Source organism: Acartia tonsa, chromosome 15 (genome assembly GCF_053477335.1).
Source record: "Acartia tonsa isolate MP-2025a chromosome 15, ASM5347733v1, whole genome shotgun sequence".
Taxonomy (NCBI): Eukaryota; Metazoa; Arthropoda; class Copepoda; order Calanoida; family Acartiidae; genus Acartia; species Acartia tonsa.
Genome location: NC_137274.1, coordinates 1,793,804 through 1,806,581, shown reverse-complemented (window position 1 = coordinate 1,806,581; position 12,778 = coordinate 1,793,804). Strand labels below are relative to the sequence as shown.

The 12,778-nt window shown below is 33.2% G+C and overlaps 1 protein-coding gene across 1 annotated transcript; it reads left to right on the top strand.

Moving 5' to 3' along the window:
• Positions 1-58: 58 nt before the first annotated feature.
• Positions 59-10,318, top strand: LOC145307433 (uncharacterized). Its single transcript, XM_080149875.1, has 13 exons — positions 59-375; positions 2,055-2,175; positions 3,123-3,218; positions 3,996-4,105; positions 4,377-4,573; positions 5,331-5,456; positions 5,986-6,079; positions 6,521-6,747; positions 7,237-7,320; positions 7,744-7,792; positions 8,150-8,219; positions 8,672-8,767; positions 9,682-10,318. The coding sequence occupies exons 1-13, from the start codon at positions 308-310 to the stop codon at positions 9,739-9,741; spliced, it is 1,398 nt and encodes a 465-aa protein (XP_080006001.1). The 5' UTR covers positions 59-307; the 3' UTR covers positions 9,742-10,318.
• The last annotated feature ends 2,460 nt before the right edge of the window (positions 10,319-12,778 follow it).

Here is a 12,778-nt window from a genome sequence, read left to right as displayed (position 1 = left end):
GAAAAAGTTATTTTAGACACTTTTCATCAGTGAATTCAAGCTTTTTTTGTGTGAAATATACCAGGTTTCTGTTAATTTCTGGACTATTTAGTTGGGCAGATTAAGTCACCATGTAATGAATGACACTCTCCTCAGAGGAGCTTGGCATTTAAGGATGTTGGTATTATACACTTGATTATTAGGAATCCAAACTACCTAACAATCTCCCTTCTACCGCAAGTAGGTGGAGGTTCTGTGAATTAATAAGAAAAGATGTTGTTATAGCAAAACTCATATTATCATCACCATAACTCAGTGTGCTATCAATATGGAGGACAGTCATCAATTTCTGCTTTTACCTCCTGAAGATTTACAAGCCCAGAGAAATCTAATTAGGCACAAAGATAAATGTAATAACCCAGTATCAGGATGTCTGTGTGTTTGTGTCTGTATCTTAAGATCCTGTAACTGCTGACTGATATGGTTCTCTTTTTCAGTGAATCTTCTTAAAGAGGAGACCTGCATACTTCTTCTAAGAGAAAATACCCTTAGAATTAATTAACTGCCACCCCCCCCCCACCAAAAAAAATAAACTCCATTGTTTTGTCGACACTTGCTCTATAACGCACTTTGTCTGTCTGTCCATCCATGACATTTTTGGGTGCTTCGCATCTTATGGTTGATGTCTTCAATGTGGAAAAATAAAAGGGGTAATTTTTTCTGCTTATTTTTCATAAAGGTATATTAGTTCTAAGAATTTAAAACCCGAGTAGAGGGCTGAAATTAAATACAGGAAATTTAATATTATTATCCACAAAAACTTTGAAAATTGGACCAAAAACATCAAAGATAAGAAATTATGTAAAAAAAAAAATTATGCTCCATAATGATTGGAATATTGACAAGAAGTTTCAGCCTTCTATCTTTTAAGGGAGCCGAGAAAATCACGTCTCTCCAAAAACGTTTCAGACATATGGACAGACAGGCATTTTGAATTATAGAGTTGCTTCACATAAAAACAATAAAATAAACAATACCTGAAATTTGTAAAAATATGCCCATTTATCTCTGACAATGATCACATAGAAAAATATGAAAAGATTAAAAATAACATTAACTTTAGTGTTCAAACGTTTAAACCACTGAATTTAATCTACAGAAAGAACAATTTTTTTCTCATCATTGGGGGAGTAAATCAATGTATCAGCCATTGTCTTATCGCCTTTAGATTTCTGCATTTATCTTTGCCAATGATCACATAGAAAAATATGTAAAGATTAAAAATAACATTAACTTTAGTGTTCAAACGTTTAAACCACTAATTTTAATCCACAGAAAGGATAATTTTGTCTTTAATCATTTGGGGAGTACATTAATTTATCAGCCATTGTCTTATCCCTTTATATTCCTGCATTTATCTTTTCCAATGATCTCAGAGAGAAGTATGAAAAGATTAAAAATAGCATTAACTTGAGTGTTCAAACGTTTAAACCACTACTCTTAATCCACAGAACCGGGTAATTTTGTCTGTCATCTTTTGGGGAGTACATTAATTTATCAGCCATTGTCTTATTCCTTTAGATCCTTGCATTTACCTTTGCTTTTTATCATAGAGAGAAATATTTAAGATTAAAAATAGCATTTCTTAAGTGTTACGTTTAAACCACTAATTTAAATCTACGTAAAGGGTAATTTTGTCTTTAATCATTGGGGATGTACAATGTACATCAATTTATCAGCCATTGTCTTATCCCTTTAGATCTCTGCTCTTTGTACCTAGTATAATATGAAGATTAAAAAGCAGGCTTTGGGCACCAATTTATAAAACTTAGGGTACTATTTTATAAAACTTTTGGTACCAATGATCTTTATCAATTTATCTTTGCCAATGATCTCAGAGAGAAATATGAAAAGATTAAAAATAGCATTAACCTGAGTGTTCAAACGTATAAACCACTAATTTTAATCCACAGAACGGGTAATTTTGTCTCTCATCATTGGGGGATGTACATCAATTTATCAGCCATTGTCTTATCCCTTTAGATCCTTGCATTTATCTTTGCCAATGATCCCAGAGAGAAGTATGAAAAGATTAAGAATATCTGCAGCCCCCAAACAAATATTCTACTAGAAGCCCTCCTATCTTTACAAAGCCTGAAAGAATTGAACGAGGATGGGGTGAAGATTCTATCAAAGGCAAGTGCTAGGCTATGTGGCAGAAATATTGGGTATAGTCCCTTTCGTGGCAATGCCTCTTAAGGGGTGATTTGTCGTATATTCACAGTAGCTTTTGAGAGGTTAAGTTATGTTGGGTGATTACCCCACATGGTTAGGTAATATAAGAAAGATATTCAAGATTAAATTTATTGTTTTAGAATTGTTATTTTAAATGTATTGACGCCATCTTGGATTATGTTAATAAAGAGAGGGGTAGGTTTCTGGTAAAATCCGAAAGGTTATGTGTTATAAGTTAAAAACCGTAGTAGATCGATAAAAATTTATGTTAACATTTTAAAAAAGATTTTGTCCATATAGTTCTTTTCAATAAGAAATACACATTTCTAGTGAATATTATCGTTCTACTACTATTTTTAAGCCTTAAAACACACACATTTACGGATTCTACCAGAACCCTACCCCTCTTTTTCTGTTAAAAGATTTAAAATTTAAAAAAAGATTATTGAATTTTTCATACCTACCTAGTGAAAAAAAAATTTACCAAAATTAAATGATTTTTCTACTTTATTTGGAAGATTCTTATTTAATTTTTAATTTTGATGTTCAACAAAAACTAAAAAAGGTATATTTTCAGATTTGACCCGGCTAAGGGGGGGGGGGGGAAATAAAAAAAATGCGGTTGGGGGGGGGAAAAAATGTAAAAATTTAGAGAACTGAAAGCATTTTTCCATTTTTCTCACCTTTTTGGTGAAAAAAAAACTAAAAGAATATGTGGGAGGGGGGATAATATGAATAAAATTAAGAGTTTTGAAAATATTTTTCCATTTTATTTCCTTCCTTGCTGGATAAAACTAGGAGGGGAAAAAATAAAAAAATTTGCAGCATGAAAAAAAATGATTCTTGTGCAGAATATACACCCCTGAACTAAAACGAACATTTCTGTCATATTCTGCATACCCCCTCAGGCACTGAGTGCTACGACACTGGAAGATATTAGAGCAACAATCAATAATACCATGCAGATATTCATCAACAGTTTAAACACAAACAAACTTATTCAGGTCTTAGATAACTTTTATTATATCCTATAATATAAAGTAGTAAGGTTTTTTTTGTCTAAAGCTTAAAAGATCTCAATTAATATCAAACCGATTGGGTCCTCTAAATTAGTTCTGTTTTGTTTTTCTGCTATTTCATTTTCAGATTAATACTTTGGGTTGGTTTTAGGCTAATTTTCTAGCCCTTCGCTGTACCTTTGAATACAAAGCCCTTAGACTTCATGGGTAAAGCCGCTAGTTTAAATATAAAATGCTATTTACTCCTCTTTCAATCCCCTTTTCTTTCTCTCTTCTCTTTCTCTCTTCTCTTTCCCTCCTCTTTTTTCCTTTCCCTTCTTTTTCCCTCCCCTTAACTTTCCTCTTTCTTTACCTTCCCTTCTCTTCCCAATCCCTTCTCTTTCCCTCCCCTTTTCTTTTTCTTCTTTCTCCTTTTATTTCTCCCTTTCCCTTTAATCTTTCTACCTTTCTGTTTCCTCCCCTTTTCTTTAATCCTCTTTTTCATCTGCCTACCTTTATCTTTTCCACCCCTTTCTTTCTCTCCTCTTCTCTTTGATCCACTTCTCTACAACCCACCCTTTATTTACCTCCACTTTTCTCTCCCTCTCTTCTCCTTCTTACCTTTCTTTCTCCTCCCCATCCCTTCTCTTTCCCTACTCTTCCCCATCACTTTTCTTTCTCTCCCCTCATCTCTCCCTTCCTTTTTCTTTCCCTCCCCATCTCTTCCCCATCACTTTTCTTTCCCTCCCATCACTCTTAAAGTTATCTATATCATAATATAAGGAAACCATCTACAACCATCTGATGTTGAAGAATACATCATCAAACAACAATCTAGATGATTCATATCTCCACAGAGATGATTATGAATCCATCATTGATTTACCAGAGGAATAGATATATAGAGTGTGTATCTAGGGATCTAAAGGGATAAGACAATGGCCGACAAATTGATGTACATCCCCAATGATAATACAAAAAATTGCCCCTTCTGTAGATTAAAATTATTGGTTGAAACGTTTGAACACTCGACCAATCAAAATTTACTTAAATCTCCTAATAAGAAAACTTTATTATAAAACTTTGGGGACTAGTGTATTAAAAAGCTCAATGTCTCCCTCCCTCCCTGGTAAGTATCTATATTATCTATCTATTGCCCAAGGATCTAAACTTGGAACAGGATATTAAACCCAAGAATTTTTTTCCACAACATCTTGATCATCAAGAGGAGAAATGTTTTGAAATCAAAGAGGAGAATAGAATAAAAGAAGAGAATTCAGGATTTGACAATGTTGAGGTTACAGTTAAGTTAGAAGAGACTCCTGTAGAAGATGATACTTTTGAGGAGACTTTTGACAAAGGTATTTAATTCGCGACTAATATGCTACCTTGCGGCACGCAACTATCTAACTCTAATATGATACCTTGTGGTACACCACTATCTAACTCTAATATGCTACCTTGTGGCACTCCACTATCTAACTCAAATATGATATCTTGTGGCACTCCACTATCTAACTCTAATATGCTATCATGTGGTACTCCACTATCTAACTCTAATATGCTACCTTGTGGCACTCCACTATCTAACTCTAATAAGCTACCTTGTGGCACTCCACTATCTAATTCTAATATGCTACCTTGCGGCACTCCACTATCTAACTCTAATATGCTACTTTGTGGCACTCCACTATCTAATTCTAATATGCTACCTTGTGGCACTCACCTACCTAACTGTAATATACTACCTTGTGGCACTCCACTATCTAACTCTAATAGCGACTAATATGCTACCTTGCGGTACTCCACTATCTAACTCTATATAATATGCGGCTCAGTAATTTTTGTTATGAATACACTTGTCAAAAATATATTTGTCATAAATACATTTGTCATAAAGGTACACTTGTCATAAAAGGTATTCTTTTCATAAATACATTTGTCATAAAAACATTTGTCATAAAAGTAAATTTGTAATAAAGGTACGTTAATCATAAAGGTACATTTGTCTTAAAGGTACACAGCGGTTAGCGAGATCCTTTGGTACAAACAAATAGACAGACAGACTGACATTCTGTTACTTTATTATAAGGATTGTCATCCTTGTTTCTTGTTTAGATTTTGAAGAAAGTTTTCCTCCAAGTGTGAAAGTGAGGAAAAAGAAAAAGAGAGTGAAGGGAGTGAAGGCTGAGAGAAAGAATGAATATAAATGTGAATACTGTGACTATGTTTCTAAAACTAAAGGCAGGCAGAGAGATTAATATTTTTATGACAATTTTTTCTTGCAGTGAAGGGGAAGGAAAGAGGAGGGAAGGGAAAGACTGTTTTCCTCTCTTCTATTATAAACCTTTTTCTTCTGTTCTTCCCCTCCTCTTCCCCTTCCTTTCTGATCCTTTCACTTTTCTGTTCACCTCTCTTAAATTACCAACCTCTTTTCTATCCCCTCCCTTCCCTCTCCCTTTTTGTTCCCCTAATCTATTTTAAACTCCTTTCATTTTTCTTCCCCTTTCCTTCCCTCTCACTTTTCTGTTCCCTTTTCTTCTATTAATAAAGCCCTTTTGTCTCCTTCCTTCTCCCTTTTTGTTCCCCTCTTCTATTTCAAACCTTCTTCCCCTTTTTTCCCCTTCCCTTTTCTATTCCCCTCTTCTATTTCCCACTCCTCTTTCTTTCCCTTCTCCTCCACTGCCTTTCTCCCATTCTTCTCCCTATCCTTTATAAGTTCCTTTTTTGTAGCATTCATTGTCTATAATATATTGATTCCTCTGTAACTCAGGAGGACTTAACCAGCACCTGGGGGTGGTGCACAAGGAGAAAGCAATCACCTGTGATGTGTGTGGTAAAGGATATGTGTATCAGCACAACTTTAGGCAGGGTTGGCAGTACCCAAAGTATGTCTGTCTATCTATATGTCTATCTATCTATCTGTCTGGCTGTATGTCTATCTATCTGTCTGTCTATCTATCTGTCTCTCTGTCTGTCTATCTATCTATCTATCTGTCTGTCTATTTTTCAGTCTATCTGTTTGTCTATCTGTCTGTTAATCTGTCTGTCTATTTTCCTATCTTTCTATCCATCTGTCTGTCCATCTATATGTCTATCTGTTTGTCTATCAGTATGTTTATCTGTCTGTTTATCTGTCTGTCTGTCTATCTTTCCATTTTTTAAAAATAAAAATGTTGCTTTCTAAAAATAAGTCTTTTTTTTGTTGTAAATTTTAATATTTATAATGTGTGGTTTTTTCCCAATATTTATTCAGTTAAAACTGGACGTTTCTAGAAAAAGGCGGTTTTAGCCAACCCTGACTTTAGGGCCCACATGAAGACCCACCAAGACGCAGCTGCAGCTACTGATAACCACCTCGCTAACAAACAAAATTTTCATTGTAAAGAATGTGATAAATACTTTAGAATCAAGTGTCACTATGAGGACCATCTACGCTGGCACACAGGGGAGAGACGATACAGATGTGACCACTGTGGCCAGGGATTTATGAGAAACTATGGACTCAAGCGCCACATTATCAAAGCACACACAGGCAGGATGGAAAAAAATTTGTGAGAATAAGGAAGAATTTGTGAGAATTAGGAAGAAGTTGTGATTACAGAATATGAGAGAATTTGGGAGAATTAGGAAGATTTTGTGAGAATTAGGAAAAATTTCTGAGAATTAGGTAGAATTTGTGAGAATACGGAAGATTTTATAAGAGTTAGGAAGCTTTTGTGAGAATATTCAAGAATTTGTAAGAATTAGCAAGAATTTGTGAGAATTCGAAAGAATTTGGAAGATTTTGTGAGAATTAGGACAAATTTGTGAGAATTAGGAAGAATTTGTGAGAATAAGGAAGAATTAGGAAGAGTTAAATAAAAGGGGAAATTCTTGCCTTTAAGTATTTTTTTAAAGACTTTAAAACAGGAGTAGAATGCTAAAATTTGGCATGGCAGTTGCTTTAAAGGGGTACATTGAGGATTTTTTAAAAGTCAAACTTTCCTTTTTATGTTAAAATATTTTTTTCCTGGTTATGTAGGTGAAATGGAACATAAATGTGAATTTTGTCAGAAAGGTTTCTTTGAATTGAACTCCTTGAAAGAACACATAAGACAGCATACAGGTATAAGTGATTTTTTGGTGGGAGGGGTGGAAGGCAATGGACTGTCAATTATACTGGTACCAAAATATTTACAAACCTCTTATAGTTGACTTTTATTAATTCTTGATTGGGTGTGTCCATACAGTTGCACCAATAATCCTGAGTAATTGTGTATGACAGCTTGATTAAATAGTAAGATGTTTGTATGTGTGTGTATGATACTAATTTATATATAAACTAGCAGCCACGCCTCTAGAGGCCTTCAGGGGCATTTGAGGTGGGGTAGTAGAAATCAACCCTTTTACTTTAATTTTAGTTTTAAAAAGAATTTTATTTGGTGGTTCCCTCTCCAAAAGTAGTTAGTATAGGAGAACCACATTGGTTCAGCAGTTAACCTGATCCTTCAGGACAGATAGACTTTTAAATTGAATGATATATTTTTAGGAGAGCGACCATTCCAATGTGATATCTGCTCCAAGACTTATACCTCAAGGCATTCACATAGAATTTTATCATACTAAAATAACTGTCCAATTAAATAATTAAGAATAGGATTTAATAATTTGTAAGCATATTTTAGGGTTGTATGAAGCAATTTTCGACATTTTATATTAACATTCTAGAAATTTGTTAGGACTTCATGCTCCTAATTATTTCCCTATGCTATTAACTATTTTCCCACACTCCTAATTATTTTCCCACTCTCTAAATTATTTTCCCACACTCCTAATTATTTTGATATGCTTCAAATTGTTTCCCACGCTCTAAATTATTTTCCCACACATCTAATAATTTTCCCACGATCCTAATAATTTTCCCACAATAATTCTATGTAAATAATATTTATCAGAGATGGTTTGAAAGTTCATAAGTTTGCCCACTCTGCAGTTAAACAGTTCAAATGTAACGTTTGCAACAAGGTAACAACCACTAGTTATGACATTCTACAAGAGTTAATGTTGATTTGTTCTTCCTTTAGATTTTAGTATTTTAAAGTTAGTACCTATGTTTTCCAACCTATTTTTTAAAAAATACACTATTCTAAGACATAATGATATATTTCGATTTCAGCAATCATTTTCAATTCATTTTGTCTCTTGTAGAAGTAAATCAAGCAATATTAGCTTGGTCGTTTTAGATTTTAGATCCTTATGCTTTTATGGCTGATGTTTTCTTAGTAACAGATAGACTAGCAGATAGACAGACATATAGACAGAAAGATAGACAAATAGATAGATAAATAAATAGATAGATTGACAGACAGATATACAAACAGATAGATAGACAGACAGACAGTCAGATAGACAGACAAACAGATTAGACAGACCAACAAACAGACAGACAAACAATTATATTTTCCTAATTTTTTTAGGCATTTCACAAGAGTACTGTGTTAAGAAACCATATGTTTATACATTCAAACCAGAAATTTGCTTGTAAATTCTGTCCAAAAGAATTTAACAGAAAGGTAATTTATCAAGCTATAGATTATTCTGAAATAATAAAACAATGTATTAGGAATACTCATTATGTCGTAAAGAATTTAATAGAAAAGTAAAAGCTAACCCTAACAGGTATAAAGTAACGAGATGTGTGTCTGTCTGTGTGTACTGAAGTATTAATTTAAAAGAAATCATTTTAAGCAGCGTGGCGGAGCCGTTTGATTTTGGTGCCGCTCCGGCTCGGCGAAGCCGTCTGTGATGATACGGCTCCGGCTCCAGTTCTGGCTCCAACCTAAAATCAAGAAAAACTCGACATATTTTTTTTCTTCCAAGTCTATTTTTGACTTTTGAAGGTTTTAAAAGTTAATTTTTTTTTATAAAAATGGACTTGAAAAACCTAGAGGGGCATTTGCAACACTGATTTTAGGTATCCAAGGCGTATCCACTAGATCAAGACCAACAATTAATAGCAAAAAATCAAAAAAATACTTTGTGTCTATCAAGTCCTAACAATTTTATTTTGTGTGCTAAGTTTTAGAGACAATTTTTTAAAATCTTTTTGAATTAAATCGGTTTTTTTTTCTAGCTATATTTCATAAAAAAACGGCGACGAGACCGCTGTTTTCCGCCACCATTAAAAAAAAACTTATTTATTCAAAAACGTTTCACTCAATCATCTCCAAAACTAAGAAGTAGCTCACAAAATAAATGTGCTGTTTCCCATCTCGGCTGAACACCGCGTCATAACTTAAGCTAAAGACGTTAAAAATTCTGCCTACTGCTGCTATTTCAGAGGTGAGCGACATAAATAGTTAAAGTAGGCGGAATGTCTTGACCCAAAACAGGCGCAACTAATTACCATGCACAGTTAGGACACATCCTCTTACTTATAATATATATATATTTATATATTTAATAATATACAAGGATTTAATTTCAGGACAAACTAGTTGAGCACCAGAAACGCATGCACCCGGACATCCTAAATACAAACAGTTAATATCCGCGGCTAGCAGCCAAGAATCCGCTGGATTAGAGCCGGTTCTGAGTAACACTATCCGCTTAATATCCGCGGATAGCTGTCTATAATACGGAATGATAAAACTCAGGGATCTAAAGTGATTAGACAATGGCCGAAAAAATGAAGTACGTCCCCAATTATGATACACAAAATTATCCCTTCTGTAGATTACAGTCAGTAGAATGGGTTTTAATTTGAGGCTAATTCGCTCGGCTGACGAGCCTTGAGGTGGATTCGTAAAAAAAATTAGGGTCTCACTGCCTCACTAAAATTTTTTTTGAAAAAAACCTCTAAAATTACATAAAGAATCTACATAATTATATAAAATCTTATGTTATTAATATAACCCTTCTATGATCTTGTTTAATTTTTGTAGATTTTGTTTTTCATTTTAGAGGATTTTGAAGCTTTTTAGCTAGTAGTAAATATTGAGATAGGATGAGGAAACACCGAGGAAATTGTGTACACATTCGGAAATTAAATTTCAACTGACCCATTGCATTGTTATGTATATGTACAATAATTTTTTTGTCAATAAATTTTATATTTTATGTAATTTTAATTTAATATTTTTAAAAGCCAATCTTTTGTATAATTAGGGTCGGTCTGTCCGTCCGAGACGGATAGCTTTTTTCGTTAATTAGAGCATGTTAGAATTTTCCTATAGATTTCAAACTTTGCATGGTGATTCCTGTATTAGTTAGGTACGGATTAGAAAGAGTAGCAACTCTATAATCAATACCAGAACGTCCGTACGTCCATTTTAAACATGTTAATTTTTTACCGTTCAACAACAAATTTTTATGTGATCTAATTATCCGATTGTTCTGATTTTTGGTATACTGGTTCTTGGGACAACAAAGTACAACTATATAATCAAGTCCTAAAAATGTAAGTATGTCCATAAACATTATCCTGTATCAAGAAGTTTTTCAACAAATTTACTCACAATTTTGCTTTGACTCTTATTCATTTATTTTTTGATTATTCAGTTCTTACACTCTACTAGTGTTAATGTCCGTTTGTCCTATCGTTTCAGAGCTTCGCTTTTATGAATGTTATTTTTTTTATATGTAGACGAATATAACTTCTTTTTAATATTTTCTTAATTATGGTGTATAAATAAGTATACAGATATTTATAGATAGATGCTTAAATAGATAGAAACTGGATATTTGTAGATAGATAGATAGACAGTAATTGTCTTGAAATTTATAGATAGATAGAAACTGGTTCTTTCTTATGTCCTAAAATTTATTGATAGTTAGATACATACATAGATAGATAGATAGAAACTGGTTCTTTCTTACGTCTTGAAATTTATGGATGAATAGATATATAAATACATTGATAGATAGATAGAAACTGTTTTTTTCTTATGTTTTGAAATTTATAGATAGTTAGTTAAATACTTACACAGATAGATAGATACATGGATAGATATATAGTCAGACTGTTATTAGCAGCTTTTCAAACACAATTACATTTTAAATTACCTATCTATTTTGCCTGATTTTATAAATGTTTTGAATATATATTTATTGCTGAATTAAATTTGATTTAAAATTACCCCATAATACTTCTCTGTTATATAACAGGATGAATCTAAAATTTAAAAAATTTATTCAAAACTGTTAAATTACAGAACATTTTTAGCATGTGTGGTAGTGCAAAGCTGGATCGCATTATAGAATTGCTGTGCTCCCTAATCTTGTTTGTAGTTATCAATAGACAGCTAAAAATAGAATTACTGATAACAGAATTATGCACAGTCATCCTACCAGCCTGCTGAGGGGAGGGAGGTTTTCTCCCCTTCCCCCACCCCTGCCTTAACCCCCCATCACGCCACCCACCATGGCGCTTGGGTTATTGTTCTCGATGTTGGCCTGCCCCATCTATTAATAACTTGTATATTTGACTATAAATATCGACGTTTGTTTTATTAATTCTTAGTTCCAATAAAGCTACATTCAATTCACCATCTGCCTTTTCATTTAGCTGCCATTTAGGCCTGCTGAATCTAGAGGACCTCGCGCCACTAATGGGGTTCGAACCGGCTCACCCTATTGTATATGCTTTACTAATAACTTTCTACTTTGTTGTTCTATGACTCATTAGTCTAACAAGGATGACAACATCCATAAAAGCAAAGCACTGAAACGGTAGGACAAACGGACATTAACACTTATGTATAATGTCAGAACTGAATTATCAAAATATAAATGTATAAGAGCCGATCAAAATTGTAGGTAAATTTGTTGAAAACTGCTTAATACAGAATAATGTTTATGGACATACTTACATTTTTAGAACTTGATTATGGAGTTGCTTCGTTTATAACATTGTACTTTGTTGTCCTAGGAATCAGTATACCAAAAATCGGATTATTAGATCACATAAAAATTTGTTGTTAAAAAAGAAAAAAATCATCATGTTTAAAATGGACGTACGGACATTCTTGTAGTGATTATAGAGTTGCTACGCTTTCTAAATCGTACCTAACTACTACAGGAATCACCATGCAAAGTTTGAAATTCTAACATGCCTAAATTAACGAAAAAAGCTATCCGTTACGGACGGACCGACCATAATTATAGAAAAGCTTCGCTTTTAAAAAATATATGATTAGTGTAATAATATCAAATAAATAAAAAAATGGTAAACAAAGTTAAAATTCATCAACATGTTTTAAATGGACATGCAGACTTTTTTAGCATTGATTTTAGAGTTGCTATGCCTCCTAAGTTGTACCTAACTTTTTCAGAAATCAAACTGTTGAATTTGACTTGGAGAGGACAATTGTAACATAATAAAGGATGGAAGGACAGCTCTTAATTATAATTAGATTTTACAAAAATTTTGATAGAAAACTTCATTTTTATTTTGTCTATCTAACAAGCTAGGTATGATATAAATATATCTAAAATACAGGAGAATACTAAAGGCACATTCTGCTATAAAGATTCTAAAAGGAATGATTTGACTGTTACATAGACTTTATTTCTAACAAGGATGA

Coding starts and splice junctions, on each gene's coding strand:
- LOC145307433 (XM_080149875.1), top strand. CDS start 308: ATGGAGGACAGTCATCAATTTCTGCTTTTACCTCCTGAAGATTTACAA. Junction 376..2,054: donor GCCCAGAGAAATCTAATTAG/GCACAAAGATAA, acceptor CAATGATCCCAG/AGAGAAGTATGAAAAGATTA. Junction 6,748..7,236: donor CATTATCAAAGCACACACAG/GCAGGATGGAAA, acceptor CTGGTTATGTAG/GTGAAATGGAACATAAATGT.